At 37.8% G+C, this 16,470-nt stretch overlaps 1 protein-coding gene across 1 annotated transcript in view; it reads left to right on the top strand.

Annotated features, from left to right (window-relative positions):
- Positions 1–7,096: 7,096 nt before the first annotated feature.
- GRIA2 (glutamate ionotropic receptor AMPA type subunit 2) overlaps positions 7,097–16,470 on the top strand; it is a 99,644-nt gene continuing 90,270 nt past the window's right edge. Inside the window, exons 1-2 of the mRNA XM_054690185.1 lie at positions 7,097–7,193; positions 7,727–7,867. Coding sequence (XP_054546160.1) covers positions 7,106–7,193; positions 7,727–7,867 — 229 coding nt within the window. The 5' untranslated portion in view covers positions 7,097–7,105. The remainder of the gene's footprint in view (positions 7,194–7,726; positions 7,868–16,470) is intronic.

The following is a 16,470-nucleotide window of genomic DNA, read 5'->3' as shown; positions in this document are numbered from 1 at the left end:
ATATATATTCCTTTAAATATCCTAAATCCTTGTAATGTAATATAACAATGAAACTTACTCCCACAGCAAGATTTCACTGAAAGTTAGGGCAAAGGAGAAGGCTGCATCTAGAAATACAACTTATAATATATGGATCTACATAGTTAAATAAGTATCATGTCCAGAAATTGCTGACCACTTACTTTGTAGGGTCCTGGTTGGTACTAGATTTCTTTATTTCTCTGTTTAGAACACTTATATTGGGTGTCTTTGGGAAATTCAGCTCTCTCCCCTTTTAAAACCTAACTATAATTAAGCTCTCTCTGCCTTTACTTTCCTGTAGATCAACTTTTGCATATCCAAGGACTTACGAAACTACTCTAATTGATAAAACATTAACCAAGCCAAGATCTACTCTTTTGCTGCTCAAAACTGACAGAGGCTTTGAGATGGAAGTCTTTCTTACTTTGACCATAAGTCTGTGTAGTGATGTTAGAACTATCTTTTCTCTGACCCCAGAGAAGAAACACAGGGAATATGAGAAATTCAAACCTGTGAGCATACAATTTAGAATACGCATAGAGATCAGAAAATATTCTTGAAATTTTGAATGAGTCCCACCTCTCCTGTAGTAGCAGCAAATTTATGATTTAGGGAAACATAAGTTCTTCTTTTAAATAAACAGATTTTCCAATGCCAATTAAACACTCTACACCAATCTCTAATACAATGGTTCCAGTAAAAAAGGAGTGGAAGTCTTAAGCACAGAATAAAGACATTTCTACAGACTTGGACAAGGCTAACAGCTAGAAAGTTCAAATTTCTTAGAATTCCTGTGCAAATAGAAGGTAACCTTTCAAGTCTGCAAGGGGATCATCTCTTAAGAGGCAAAAATTATTTCTAATATCAGTGGATCACATATTTGCCCCCCGAGATGAAGACAATTGTTGCTCACACCAACATCTCTCATTTTCTTTAGGTAAGTAAATTATATATTACCATATTCTCAAGTGAGGTATGGGGCTGGTCTGGATGACTTCTGTAGAAGAAAACTAAACTGGTATATTTTATAGACAGTTTCCTGATAATGGAAGCTTTTGAGGAAGAAAGAAGTAGAAAACTTCTTAGGTCTCTTGGTAAATGTGGAACATAAACCCTTAAAATTACAAGGTCTGCCTAATAAGTGAAATTTTAAGCATCCAGTGATTTGAGTCCAGCTGTATATTTTGCCACCTACCACAAAAAATAAGCGATCCTATGGATTTTAGAGATAATGTATGTATCACGTGTGGACATGCTGCTCTGACACATTAATTAGCATTAACCTATTAGGCTGCCAGTTGAACCCAGAGAAATAAACTGTAATGACAATTTCTGACTGCAATGCCAAGTTACATGTGAGTCTCTAGACCCCGTAGACCCCATGGTATTAGAGGTATTGAGGGGTGACGAAGATGCTGACATAGAGACCATGGCAAGATCCTCTAAAGAACTCTCAGCCTAGATGTATAGAGTTTGAAATAAGAACTAGCTTTCCATTCCTGGCAACTCTTCTCCGTTTCAAAAGTAATGTTTCACTTGCTACTGGGCTTTGGTGTAGGCTAAGCTTCCTTCCAGAGTTATCACATGGCACTGTGATCTGCCCATCACCTGATAGTCCCATCCTGAAGAAATGGCATTATCTGGTCCATTGAACCATAAAATTGTATATGCACAGCAGCATGTCATTATAAAATAAAAATTATAAATATTGGCCTGGAGGAGGGGAAAGGTACTATGTAATGGAATTTTTCAGATTCTCACCTAAAAGACAAAGTCCAAAATATACAGATCTGAAAGCAGAGAAGACTTATGTCCATAAGACTCAAACCTATAGCAAACACAGAGGCAAGATTCTCAGTGGGTACATGAAATACTCAGCATCACCAGTAATCAGCTTCACTACTCACTACTCCGCCTCCTGTTATTCTCTAGTCTAGTAATTGGTCAATAGAAAGTTATAGAAACTTTAAAAGAGGAGAATATCAAGGACGCAAATCCTGTGGAAATGAGGGTTTGGGTCACATACAACAAGTAAATTATTGTCTGGCAGAGTTGATGACAAAAGGAATATGGATAAGGAAGAGAGGTTGTTTGAAGAAAGTAGCTGTGATTACCTATTGAAGTCTATAAACATCTGCAGATTTGGAAAGTGTTGTGGCTATGTTTTGGGATATTTATTTCTTTTTGTCACTCTTTTACCACCCCTCCCCCCTTGCATTATATTAAAAACACAAGTGGAGACCGGTTGAATGCTTTATTCTCTTATTTCCTGCTGTCACTCATTGAGTGAGTGAAATGTACTTTTAAAAGACTCTTTGATTCAGATTACTCATTCTAGAAACACCTTACTGTTTGTGATTCCTGGAGCATACACCTAAATCTTTACTGCTATTGTTGCATCTAAATGAAGTGTTTTTGGGAGTCAACCAAGATAGCAATATAAGAAGCTGCTGAACTCTTTCTCCCACGGACGCATTGAATGTACAGCTATATGTGGGACAGATACCTTTCAAAGAAATAAAAAAAAAAAAACTGTTTCCTGTCTCCCACACATAGAACAAATCAGGAAATAAATTTCCACATCAATAGGGGTAGGAAATGCTGAGACACTCTTAGCACAGCGCCATGCTTTTGGGAGGGGAAATCCTAACTACTAGCTTCTCCCTGAGGCATAAAAGGGTTTGGAACTTACATTTAATTTCCTAATTTTTCAGATTCTCACCTAAAATACAAAGTCCAAAATATCTAGTTCTGAAAGCAGAGAAGACTTATGTCCGTAAGACTCAAAACTATAGCAAACACAGAGGCAAGATCCTCTGTGGGTACATGAAATACTCAGCATCACCAATAGTCAGGGAAATGCAAATCAAAACTGCAATGAGATAATACTTCACCCCTATTAGAATAGTTATTTTCAAAAAAAAAGAGCAAGAAATGACAATGTTGGCAAGGGTGTTACTCAGTGTTGAGTTACTAAATACTTTAATTACTTCATGTTTTCTAGTTGTTAATTTGCTTCAGCTCAGCCAACAAGGTCTCATGTTTGGAATCTGAGTTTTTTCTGCAGGAAAGTTGCTATCTTTGCTTGGATTTTCCTTTCTTTCTAATGTTGCGTTGCACCCAGTTCTGTCAGATAGCCATTATTTTCACAGTTCCCAAGGATCAAAAGGAAAAGAGGCAATGATCTCTGCTGTGGTTAGACTCCATCACTAGGAAATATGGTACTGACATTTGTAATTCAAGTTTGATGATGAAATCATCTAAAGTTTATTCTGATAGTCATTTGAAATTTTTCACCCCCAATGCCCTCATCCAACACACACTTTTCATTTATGCAAAGCTTTTTATAATGTGATAACCACCACACTACAGGAATAATTTGCACTATGAAATACAAATTAAAACTGTGCAGAGTGGGTTTGCATATATGAACTCCTTGAGCAATTTGAAGCATATTTCTAAGGAAGTTATTTCTGGTGGTGCAGCGGTTGAGCACTGGGCTGCGAAGCTGCCCGCAGCCTCTGCAGCGCTGGTTCGATCCCCGGCTGCTGGGTGAGGGTCCCACATGATGTGCAGACCTCTCCTGCTATGCCCACTGCTCCCCTCAGCAGTGTATTTCATTGGTCTGCCTGTTCTGTTCCCCGCTCTGGCTCTGGTGAATTCTCTCACCCTCCCGCGCTACTGACCATACCCAGTGCTTGTATAAATAAATAAATAAATCTTAAAAAAAATCTTTAATAAAAAGGAAGTTATTTCTACATTGAAACAAAGATGGAGTAAGACAGAATTGAAATTTTACATATATTCTATATGTTACATATATTCTTGTCAATCTTGAAAATTATATTTAAATATAAATAAAACAGCAGTAACAAACAACAACACAAAATAGAAACCCAAATGATAGAGTGGCTAGTATTTGCTTTTCTTCCATTTTTGCTGTATCTTAGCCTCACTTTAGAAACAATACTTAAGTTCTAGATAATTACCAATATTGAACAGCAGAGGGCAGAAAATTACAAAATCTCTTTCAACACACTATTTTATTTCAACATAATCCTAGTAGTTTTGAAAATTTCAACATTGACTGCTGATCAATTTGAGATAAATTCTCAAACCAAGAAATTTTTAAGTACAAAAAGTAAAATCCAATATTTTCACTTGCATTTAATTTGATTAAAATTTACTACATATATGTAGCCAGTGTTCAATGCTAAAAAAATAGTATGTGATCTAAGGTAATCTGAGGCACATATTAATATGAATTTGGAAAAGTTCCATGAATGATAATTTTAATACAATGATGCTAATATTGCAGGAAATGTATGCAGTTATATGGTGAAAAGTACATACATAACCTTATGAAACACACATTAATGGAATAACTGTTGAATTACACGTGATGCCTACAAAATTTTGATTTCCAGTTTATATATGAATTACAGTTGGTTACTAGGCAATAATATTTGCCCAGAGATCTTACACATTTACTACGAACATGCTCCATGAATCAGCAAATTCTTATTTTCTATCATTTGTTTCTATAAAATGTAATTCAGTCCATTTTGAGTTCATCTTTCCCCTTGACTTTGAAATATAAAGAGAAACAGTTTTTTGAATGTTCTTTGAAAAAAAAATTCAATTTACATTGACCCACATTTTAAAACCATGGTTTCTTCATATTTAAACGTATCTCTTTTTTTTCCTCTCTCTTTTTGCTTTCTTCTTCCACTCCAAGCCATTTTGTATGACATTGAAGTTTTTCTTTTTTGATAGGAAAAATGGAATAGAAAGCAAAGAAAATTAAAGAAAAGAAGTTTTTTCTCTTAACTGTTACCATTCGGGTACATGTACAATTTAAAATTTCAAATAAGGAGCAATTTAAAATTGTCTTTGTGCCTTAGATCATAAATAGTGATCAAATACATTTATTTAATATTCTTTACTTTGCAACATTTGTACAGATACTTATTTATCACTCTCTCATTTTTATTCTTATTTAATTTTAAAAGCCTGATTCACAGGATCTACTTTTATATATAATGTGGAAAGTTCATTAAAAGACTAAAATAAAGTATTGGTGATAAAATTAGGAGCAACTTTTACCTGTAGCAAATAAGGTTAGTAATAGCTTATGGATATTTTTATTTCCTGATTTAGGAACACATATTGAAAAGCAAAACCAGGGAAAGCTGAAAACTTGGAAAAAGTACAAGATTTGAGAGTGATAGAAAAGTCACTTTGCTCTTTCTAATTTTATACCTTTCTCACTTTTAAAATGGTTGGAATGAGGTCCAGAGTGATAAGGACAAGTGTGAGATAACTCAGTCAAAATGAAGGCTGTGGGGATGGCATTAATGTAACCATTGCACAGCAAAACAGCAAGCTAGACTAAGTGCCATAGCATTCTGAAAGATTAACAGGTCATTCCTTCAATATTGCCAGCTCCAATCTCCTGTCCTCTGGAAACAGCACCTTGAACACAATCTTTCTTATTACTTTTTGTTGTTTAAACCACAAAACTCATAAAACTTAGTGAGGGATTTCTGGGGCAACAGAGGGAATTGCCAGAGTATTTCCAACGTATAGGTTTGGCAAGTAGGGTAAAATGCATACATTTCACAGGGAAGTCCAGACTTTCATGCTCTCCACAAACTTTTAATCCTCAACCTCACTTTGTTTCTTTCCCTATAGTCTTGATCTCTTGCGTTAAGTGTGATGAGGTGTTACCTTATTTTCTTAAGGGCAGTGAATTTCTGGGAAAGATTTTGCAACTCATTGCCCTTTCTAGACGAGGCTTTTTTCATTTTCTAATTTCTTTCTCCGGAGACTTCTCACTAGGGGTGGGGGTGGGGTGGATGTGGGGGGAGGGGCACCGGCTTCGAAGGAGCCAAGTGAATCTGTCTCTCCGAAGGAGTCTTTAGTGAAGCCTGCCAGAGAGATCTGCATGTGTCTGGCTCAGCAGGCTCACCTCACAGTCCAATGCAACACACTGTAAAAAGATTTCCAACTAAAGTATTTCAAAGATTCAATCCTGATCCTCTCTACAGCTTTAGCTATGAAAGACAGAATTTTGTTTTTCCCCTCGATCCTGGCCACCTCACATTTAGATAAAGTTCCCAATTTTGGAGCATGCTTTGATGGACATTATGCTTGTTTCTTGACTGGTTCGGAGGAGCCGGATGCCAGCGTTTCTATCCTGTTGGGTGGCTCTTCACAGCTACCGACATTAAAAACCAAAATTACTTTTAACCCCAAACAGCAAGGCCTGGCAAGAGAACGCCTCGCCGCCACCAACAATTAGCAATTCGGCTTCTGCACAGCAGCCGGAAATCGACTTTGCTGCATTTGGTACATTCAGGCTGGAGCATCGCGGCCGCTGCAGCAAAGCCGCACAAAGGTAGCGCCAGCCGGGGAGCGGGGCGCTGTCCTCGGTGCTGAAAGGCAGAAGGGTTGGGGGGTCGAGACAGCTCGCGAGACCCGAGGTCTCCCCACCCGAGAGCCGCTGCCGAGCTCCGAGCTGTTCTTTCCCGGCGCCTCCGCGCACGCGACGCTGTCAGGGCAGTGCGGGGTGCGGGGTGCGGGGTGCGGGGTGCGGAGTGGGGGAGGGGTGGACGCGCGCGCCTGCCGCGAGTCGCGCACGCGCGCCTAGGACTGCCTGCCGCGCTCTGGGACTTGCGTGTGTGTGTTCTGTGTGTGTGTATGTGTGTGTGTGCGCGCGCGCCCGTGTGAGTGAGGGGGAGAGAGGGAGAGGAGAGCGCGAGAGAGGGTGAGTGTGTGTGAATGCATGGGAGGGTGCTGAATATTCCAAGACACGGGGACCACAGCGGCAGCTCCGCTGAAACTGCATCCAGCCTGTGCTCCGGACTTCAGAAGGGACTGGTCGCGAGGCATCAGCAGCCACCAGCAGGACCTGGGAAATAGGAAGTCTTCTGCCTCCACTTGAGGTTTTTAGCAGCGTGGTGCTAAATTGCTTTCTCAAAATGCAGAGGATCTAATTTGCCGAGAAAAGCGGCCAAAGAAGGAAGAGGAGGAAAAGGAAAACCAAAAAGGGTATTTTGTGGATGCTCTACTTTTCTTGGAAATGCAAAAGATTATGCATATATCTGCCCTCCTTTCTCCTGTTTTATGGGGACTGATTTTTGGTGTCTCTTCTAACAGCATACAGATAGGTAGGTACCCTTTGTGCTCTGCTTTTGAATTGTGCATAATTTGGTGGTAATCTTTGTTCACAGTGGACAAATTAATTCTTGTCATGTAGACTTATGTCATACATTGACTGCATTCCAGATTTAAACTGTCTAGAATATACTTGTATTTCTTAGGATAAAGCAAAAGAAAAGGACTCTACCTTTGATACAATAGAAGGAAGGTCTTCTTCTAGCTGACCCCCAGATTTTATTAATTCTGCCTTAACATTTTCTTCCCATTTGCTCAGATGCTCTAGGGATCCGAATGTAAAGCTTGTGTTAGGAGGAAAGCCTAACGTTTCTGACCACCTACTTTGCTCTCAGACTCACATCTGTGCCTTGACCCCTTGGCTACCATTTGGACGTTCGACCCCCGCTGTCCGAATCTGTTGATGGTTTATTCAGCCTATTAGCGTGAATAAGAGGCTCCTGGGATGTGCGATAGCTAGCGGGCTACCCTTCCTTCCCTGCCAGGCACTGACACTGTTCTCCTGCTTGATGTTTGTTCTTTGCAGGGGGGCTATTTCCCAGGGGCGCCGATCAGGAATACAGTGCATTTCGGGTAGGGATGGTTCAGTTTTCCACTTCGGAGTTCAGACTCACACCCCACATCGACAATTTGGAGGTAGCAAACAGCTTCGCAGTCACCAATGCTTGTAAGTAATAAATATTCATGCCTTTCCGGTGCCGCACGCGGAAAGTCAGGGAGTGTGTGTGCGGGGTGCTGTATTTCTGTGCTGTGTTTCTGTGTGGCAGTGTGTGGGTGTGAGTGACTGCACACGCGCGTGCGTGTGACGGCGTAGGAAGAAAGTGGTTGCTCTCTCAGGGACCCCGCTGGTTGTGGGAAGCTTAAGAGGGAGCGAAAGGCATTGAAGAGTGTGCACGCTAGGGAGGTGGGGGTAGGAGTAGAAGCTAGGGGGTAGCTGCCTTAGGTCCAGGGGGTTGGCAATTCAATTTAGTGCTTGCAGAGAGCTTCTCCTTGCTTCCTCCCCCTACCTTGCGCGCCTGACAGCATCCTGCCCACACAGAACACGCCGTTCCCTAGAGCGCGCTGTCTGCCTTTTGGACAGATCCCACCGGGGACTGCCGGAGTCCAGCGGTCTGCCCCAAGCAGCTGCAGCCTTTGCTCGTGGCCCCTGATTTAGATCCGCAACCCTAGATCGAGCTCATTTGTAATGCACCCCGCCACCCCTATATCCTCAACCTCAACGGTTGTTGTTTAACAAGTTGTTAAAATTATTGTGGAGTTGGGTCGGGGCTGTTACATAACGCCCACCCGAGGGGCGCAGCGCGGCTCGGAGCTGGGGTGACGCAGGCCCAGCGCCCGCGCGCAGGCTGGGGTTGCAAGGGGGAGCGCTGTCAATTTATTGCAGCTCAGTGGAGCTCCAGCCTAAGTTGAAAGCTATGGTTGTGCCCTGGGCGCCGGTGGGCAGCTCGCGGGTCCCGTGCGCTCTGTTCTCAGGTGGCAGGGCTTCAGCAAAGGTGGGAGAGGAACAGACCTGAAAACGGTTGGATGGACCCGGGTTTAAAAATCTGAAGAAGTCACTGATCAGCCATTTTAGTCTTTGCATTGATTTATATTAGCCCCATCATTCTGCGCAGTGTTGCCAGGCAGACGAGGTAACTCAAGCAAGGGTTTTAAACAAAGTAAGAGAATCCAAGGAACTATCTCAAAGGTTCATCCACGGAAAGGCTGCCAGGCCCCTGCCCAGGCGCTCCCACCCCCGCGCCGGCGTGGGCAGTGCAGCAGCAGCAGCTACTGGACCTTCCTGCCCTCGCCCCAGCAGCTGCCATCATTTCCTGCCGACTGGCTTGGGGTGATTCTTTCCTGCCTTGATGGAGCTCACTTTTTATTTCATAGTGAACAATTTGGCTGTTGGGGGAGATTTGCAGATGGCTCACCTCCTACTTTGGCTACTCTGTAAAAGAACTATTGGAAAATTACCACGGAAAAAGCCCAACCGCAGCCTTCCACATTAGACAAACAACTGATTGCCATCCCACTTGCCATATTAAGCTTTAATCATATATTCGATGATCTAGCTTGCTTATAACAGCAGGAGTGTCATCGATTCATTTTGTAACTCCTGTCAGACGAATGAAGAAATGAAGTTATTTTTCTTTGATGGATAGAACAGGCGCATTATTAGGTCATATCAGATACGTAGAACCCAATTGTTTATAAAGAACCTACTTAAGTTTTCAATGGTCTGTGTGTTCTTCAAATGTTAATACATGCGAATGAAAATGAGGCGGCAGGGGTGAGGAGCAAGAGGAGAGAGAGAGAGAGAGAAAGAGAGAGAGAGAGAGAATTCTGAAAGTGGATTTGCAGCTTTACAAAATCTACTCAAAGCATTTAAGAATATCTTTGAAACTTTGAATGAATACATACATACAAATAAATTGCTGTCGTTTAATTTTTGAAGTCTCCTATCCTTGACCTATTTACTTATCAGATTTAGATTCATCATTGGATCTGTATCAAGTTTCTGGGTGTTTTATTTTATTTGAGTTTGACATATAACTGAGCTAAGTATCTAATTGTGTATAATTGTATAATGTGAAAATGCTCTAAAACTGAACCTGAGGCAAGACTATCATTATTGTAAGTATGCAGATTTTTTAAATAAGGTAAAAGTAATTGACAACTGTATTTTGAAAATGGTCACTAATTGAGATGTTCAGTCATTGGCAAAAATAATAAGAGGGCGTGACTGAAAAAAATAACAGATATATCCACTGAGCAGTATGTATATCCCTTGATTCCAACAAATGTTGAGTGACTATGTTGGGGTTTTCTAGAAATCAAAGATTATGGTTAATTTAGATTTGGTGACTAGTTTAGGTTCTTAGTCTCAATATTTTAATAGATCTATTTTTAGTATAAGTTTTATTGAAATAAGATATCCAGGGAGAAAATTTATGTATGTGTGAAACACACATGGCTCTATGTAATAATAGAATGCATGTAAATATAAGCACATATATAGCTCCATCTGTGTAATAAGATTTCATTTTTAAAAATCCGTCATTGAATTTGTTTGACCACCATTCTAAGAAACTGGGAAAGTCAAATCTTCACTTTGCAGATTTTTTTTTTTGTTTGTTTTTCTCAGAACATGAAGCGGAGATAAAAATTTACATGTCTCCAAATACCAAAATTTCTCTTCTTGAATTATTATTCTAGGGCACTAAGACAAATTATGCCTAAGAACTAAATATACTTTCGCATTGCCAGCATTGGCAGTTCATAATCATTTGCTACTCCAATTTGTAAGTCATCTTACTGACTGCTCAAGAGAACTAGTGAGAACTAGAGAGACTTATTGGATAGAATTTTCTGGAGTCCATGTTGACTCCTTGACAGGACCAGTCACTTATTTTTGTGGTTTATTTTCTTCATTTCTGTAGGAATTTCACAATCTAGGCATTGTAAATGACACAGCCTCTCTCTCTCTCTCTCTCTCTCTCTCTCTCTCTCTTTTTGCCAAGGACAACAGAAAATGTAAAATTAGTTTAACTCTTTTCAGAGAGAGAGTTGCTTATGTAAACTGTTATCACAAAGTCAACAGTCAAAAAATGAATGGAAATTTCTAAGACCAAATTCTTCAAGTTGAGCCTTGATCATTTAAATCCTGCTCAAGGTTTGCTCCAATGCTTAGTCTTTGTTTTCTGATTTTTCCATCAGGGGAGTCCAGTGTTCTTTCCGATATGAAGTGGAAGCAGCTGTATCAATTATGTTGATAGCTCAACCCAAACAACTTCCTTTCCTTTCTTCCAGAAATTTAAAGACTTCTACTCCTTACCTCCCTTATTAAAATATGTATCATCAGACTTCATAAACTGCGCTGCTCTCCCTCATACTTAAGCCATTAAAAAAATCCCAAAGGGTTAAATTTGTATATTAAAAAGTTGAATTATATATCTTAACGATGTAATTTTGATAGAAAAGATATTAGTTTACTAATTTAACTTCCACCTCCCCTAAGATGGAATTTAATTTGAAATGCTGCCACTGACATTGATTTAAGACTCCAAGGAGATCCACTGAAAGGGTTAAGGTTATGCAAATGAAATGAAGTCATTATATTCTGTACCAGGTAAAAAAGGACTGTGCTTAGCAGAACTCCCACATCCTCCTCTTTCACAGCCACAGTGGGGTAATGAAAGTACCTATTTGTTCCCATTTGTTTCCATGGGTACCTGAGGAAATAAAAGACAGACTTCCAATTCCTTTCTTTCTCTGCGTTCCTCTTTTTTTTCCACCCTTTCTTTTCCGCTTTTCCCTTTCTTAGATATAGCACTAAGGGGTTTTTTTGTTCCCCCTAAAGATATATAGCTATAAGCCTTCATTATGAGAAGGCACAAAGCATACGCCAGAAAAATTAAAAAGGCTAGCCTCTGATGCGTTCAACAGTTGAAACCAGTAATGGGCTTCAAGAATTTCTTCCTTCCTTTCTTGAACCAGCCCTCTCTCCCTACACCTCTCTTTTCCTTCCTCCTTCATTTAAGTGCCTTCTAGTTGTCAGAGAATAAATGAATGCTTTTCTCATAGCAACTACTTTTATCCTAACCTGCCTCCTCCATGCCCTTCCCAATAATTTTCAAAACCTTATGGGCTTTGATGCCTTCAGTGTGCTCTGATCCTTGTGGTCTTGTCCATGGACTTCAGTATGATGATTTGAAGGTATTCCAGGATTCTTATGCAAAAACAATTTATTGCAATTACTCAAAATTATTGTCAAAATAATAAAACTTATCATTGACCTATATATATATATATATATATATATATATATAGGTTTGTATAGAGGTTAACAAAATCAATGACAGATTTTTAGTCAATACTAAATACTTTACATTCTAAAAACTTAATATACTTTAATTTGTTCATTACTAAAACTTTTTTTTTTAAAAAGCCTGTCTGAAAAAGGATATAAACAAGGGTATTTGATCCTATAAGGTTTGGAATATAAAATATTAAATATTAAATTTATTCTTCATAATCTTCCAATTTCTTTTCATGAATGACTTTGAAAAATAGTTATTATTCTATTTAAAAATAGTTTATATTTCAATTCCATAAAATTATAAAAATTAAATTTAAAGAGACAGCAGATAAAAATCTACTTTTTCTCTAAGCCAGCAGATGGAGATGTTGGAGAAAATATTGTTCTATGTAAAACTGTTGCGCACACTGAATACCTTTTGAAACATGGTAAACAAATTTATTTAGAGAAATTGAAAAAATACATTATTGTCACCTTTTTAAAAATTCTCTTAAAATGCAGTGTTTGAAAAGTGATTCCCAATGATTTTTAAGAAAAGCAAATTTGATTTTTTAAAAATAGATTATCTTAAGTATCCTGGTAAATTTGAACCATAAAGATTGCTTATAAATGCTCTTGAAAAGAGAAATTCTAAAATTACATTTTTTTCATTTTTTAACTTGATTCTCCAGATTTCCTATTGAATTTTTGTCATGAATTATTGAGACTGTAGATCTGTGTTCATCAAATTACTTGATGTTTGCTAAACCTTCCTTACACTTTGCATTAATGCAGCTCTCAGTACATGTATATGTGTGTATATATATTTACATTTATAATTATAGATTTTAAATAATTATAGATGGATAATCATGTTTTGCCTTTCTTTGAAGTAATTACTAAAATCTGGAGTTACCAACTTTAATATATGCAAATATTTCATAAAACCCTTATCAACTTGGATGCTATTAATTGATGATAAGTATTTGTGGCATAAAGAAAATCATGAATGCAAGTACTAGAACACAATCCCTACAACCTTGTGGTGTATTTATTCAGTTACACTCAGCCAAAGGTTACAAAGGAAGAAAATGCTCTTTATATATAAAAATAACTAAATTGTCATTGAAATTATTTCTAATTAAACTTCTATCTTTCATCTTACACAAGAGAATCTTAAGAAAATGGTTTATTGTACTAAACAGAACTCACAGCATGACTTTGGCTGAAATACTCCATTTTAGGGCTAGAGAAATTAAGTATTTAAATAAAAATTACACTTTGAAAGTGTAGAAGCTTCATATTAATAGGAATTTTGTCTCATACTCTTCATTTTGGGGATTTCGCAAGCTTCATTCGGCTGACTCAATAGGTGTAGGGTATTTTCCTTTCATTCCCCAGGCTTTAAAGTGGTAGGGTCATTTCATGGTGACATCACAGCAGTAGAATGCTGATTCACGCCAAATCTCAGATCTCTCATTATCACTTCCAACAACACTTTACAAACTTCCTAGAGTTGGAAATTTTTTTTTAAAAGACTTGAATAGATCAGTTATTTCTTAATTATTCTGGCATGTTTTGCGGTATAATTGAGTTTTCAAAGATGCCATTTCCTTTCTCCTTCCTCCTCTGCGCTTTTAAAATAAGTCAATAATCTGAGGAACAAATGCTATTACAGGAGATAAAATCTAAATTGAAATAGAGAATTATCTTTTCTTTTAAGAGAGTAGAAGATACATTACACAGAACTAAAATCTTATATTATTAATAGCTGTAGACATTAATTAGGTTGTTAATGTAAATTATATTTCTTTCCTTTTTTAAGCTGGATTCCATTGAAGCTTCCCCATATACTATTAAAATATTAATCTTATTATGGCAATTTTCTGTCAAAATTTTTGAGGTTTTCTCTCATGATAGCAATAACAAATTGACCAATCTCTTACATGACTTAAATATTCAATAGGAAAATTAGTTGTTGAATTCAAAGTTAAAATTTCAAAATCAGGGCCTCCCCCGTGGCGCAGCACTTGAGCGCTGGGTTGCGAAGCTGCCCGCAGCCTCTGCAGCGCCGGTTCAATCCCCGGCCCCAGGGCGAGGGTCCCACATGAATCGCAGACCTCTCCTGCCGCCCGCTGCTCCCCTCAGCAGTGTTCTTCGGTCCTTCCGCCTGTTCTGCTCCCCGCTCTGGCTCTGGTGAATTCTCTCACCCTCCCGTTCTTCTGACTGTACCCAGTGCTTGCATAAATAAATAAATCTTTAAAGAAATTTTTTTCAAAATCATCATGATTTAAAAATTTCCAAACAGCAAAATGTTTTTCAAAGCAGATTTTGATAATTTGAAAAAAAAGAATGTAGTTCTTAGAGTGGTGTTGATTAGGAGAGTACTATTCAGTTTAGGCTATTTTAACATTTTTATCATTTTAAATTATAAAAGTTTAGTTCTGGCCCCAGTATGTTGAGGCACTTAATGATTTTTAATCTATTGAAAGCATTTACTTTTATAGCAGACTTCTTGTCATTGAAAGATACTTTTCATAGTCAGATTGTTGATTTTGCTGTCTGTTTGGATTTCAAAACACACATATGTGTCTCATATCTAAATTAGTGGTGTGATATGTTTTCATTTTCATCTAAAAATTAGATACGTTCAACATGATTATCTTTATCCCTAGTGCTACCCTGAACTATATTAAAATGATTTGATAATGGTATGTACAAGACACATTTTTTTAAAAGATTTATTTATTCAACAACCGAAATACAGGCCAAATGTGCAAGAGGGTGAGAGGATTCACCAGAGATAGAGCTGGGAACAGAACAGGCAGACTGACGAAATACACTGCTGAGGGGAGCAGCGGGCGAAACAGGAGAGGTCTGCTGCGCCATGTGGGTATCTCCCTGGCTGGCCGGTATCGAATCAGCACTGCAGAGGCTGCAGACAGCTTCACAGCATGGCACTCAACCGCCTGCGCCACCAGGGGAGGCCATGTACAAGACACATTTTAAAGATTTATAAATGCCAACTGACTGTGAGGATAATGCAAAAACCATATTGCAAGTGGTTAGGAAATAAGATTCCATTATAAGGGCCCTGACAGTTATGGGTGTGCTCAGCTTCCATTTTAGTTTTGGATTTTAGTAACAAAATGTGACTAAGCATATCCTTAGAATGGCCAGAGATTTATCTTAGTCGCCCCTCCTCCCACCCAGTATATTACATACAATAACTGTGTGTTAATTCTTTTAGTGAAAAAAATTTTTAAAATATCAAATCATAAAAAAAAATATTTTCCTTAGGGATATCTGTGAATGAGGAATTTATAAACGTATTTTCTTCTTGTGGATCAATTATTATAATATTTGTACTAATGTGTGTGTGTGTGTGTGTGATTTTTTGTATGCATGCTTTTTTTGTCTTTTACACTGGTAGTCTTATCTATATGATTTCTTTTCCAATAATTTTATATTTCTCCTATTTTCAGTCTATTGATAATTAACTTCAGCAAAAGTGAAACAAAAATAAATTGTTAAAGTGTACTGCTTTTTATATATTAGTTAACTTACTGTTAACACAGTCGTTCAAAATATGTGTTACTAGTTTGTTCCTTAAGGTTAAAGACTTAAAATTTATTCATACCATTTTTAAGTGTCCTCACCAGAAAATAAAGGTTTGGGTGACCTGAAGTCCATTATTGGAAGGTAATTTATGAATAAACTATGTATCTTAGATCATATTTATTTTCATATCTGTTAGCATTTCCCAAGCAAATGATATATACCCCCTTCATGGGTTTATTCTTGGGATTGTTCTCAGAATGTTCTTTATCTTTTTAATAGAGTTTATTTATGGGCATATTATGTTAATACCTACATTGTTTCCTGATTTTTCAGCACTTAAATTATGCACATAAATTGGATTGAATTAAAAATGTCTACAATTTAGTTTATCTAAAATGCTTTGAAGAGGACATATTTCTATAAAGCTTATTTACCCTTTATGTAAAATTAATTTCAAACTAAAATACTATGGTATTCACTTGTTTTACAGTCCTCTGAAACCTTCCATTGGATAAAATCTCATTGAACCACCCCTTAAATGCAAAGATTTTTCATCTAATCTTTCTATATATTCAATCATACTGATGGAAAGATAGAAATGTGTTTATTTAAGTGGAGTATAATCTATGCTTATTATTATGATATAGTGAAGTATTACCCCATTCTTCATTCCTATAATAGATTATGGCCTCAGTCAATCATTTCTAACTTCAACATACATTTAATTCAAACTCAGGTTTCATAATTTAACATAAGAGAGGGTTTTCTACATCCATAAACCTTTTCCAGCTGATATCCAGGTTTGCACTACTATGCTGTTTCAGAGTTGTCATTTATTTTACAATTTCTCTAGCATTAGTGTTCAGTCCATTGCAGTAACACTATGTCAGCATTTGACTGCATATTTTTATTTCTTATGCATGAATAGA

This window comes from Talpa occidentalis, unplaced genomic scaffold (genome assembly GCF_014898055.3).
Source record: "Talpa occidentalis isolate TD23 unplaced genomic scaffold, MPIMG_talOcc4v2.1 talOcc4.8, whole genome shotgun sequence".
NCBI lineage: Eukaryota > Metazoa > Chordata > Mammalia > Eulipotyphla > Talpidae > Talpa > Talpa occidentalis.
Note: the sequence above shows the minus strand (reverse complement) of the source record. Positions and strands in the feature narration are given on the sequence as shown.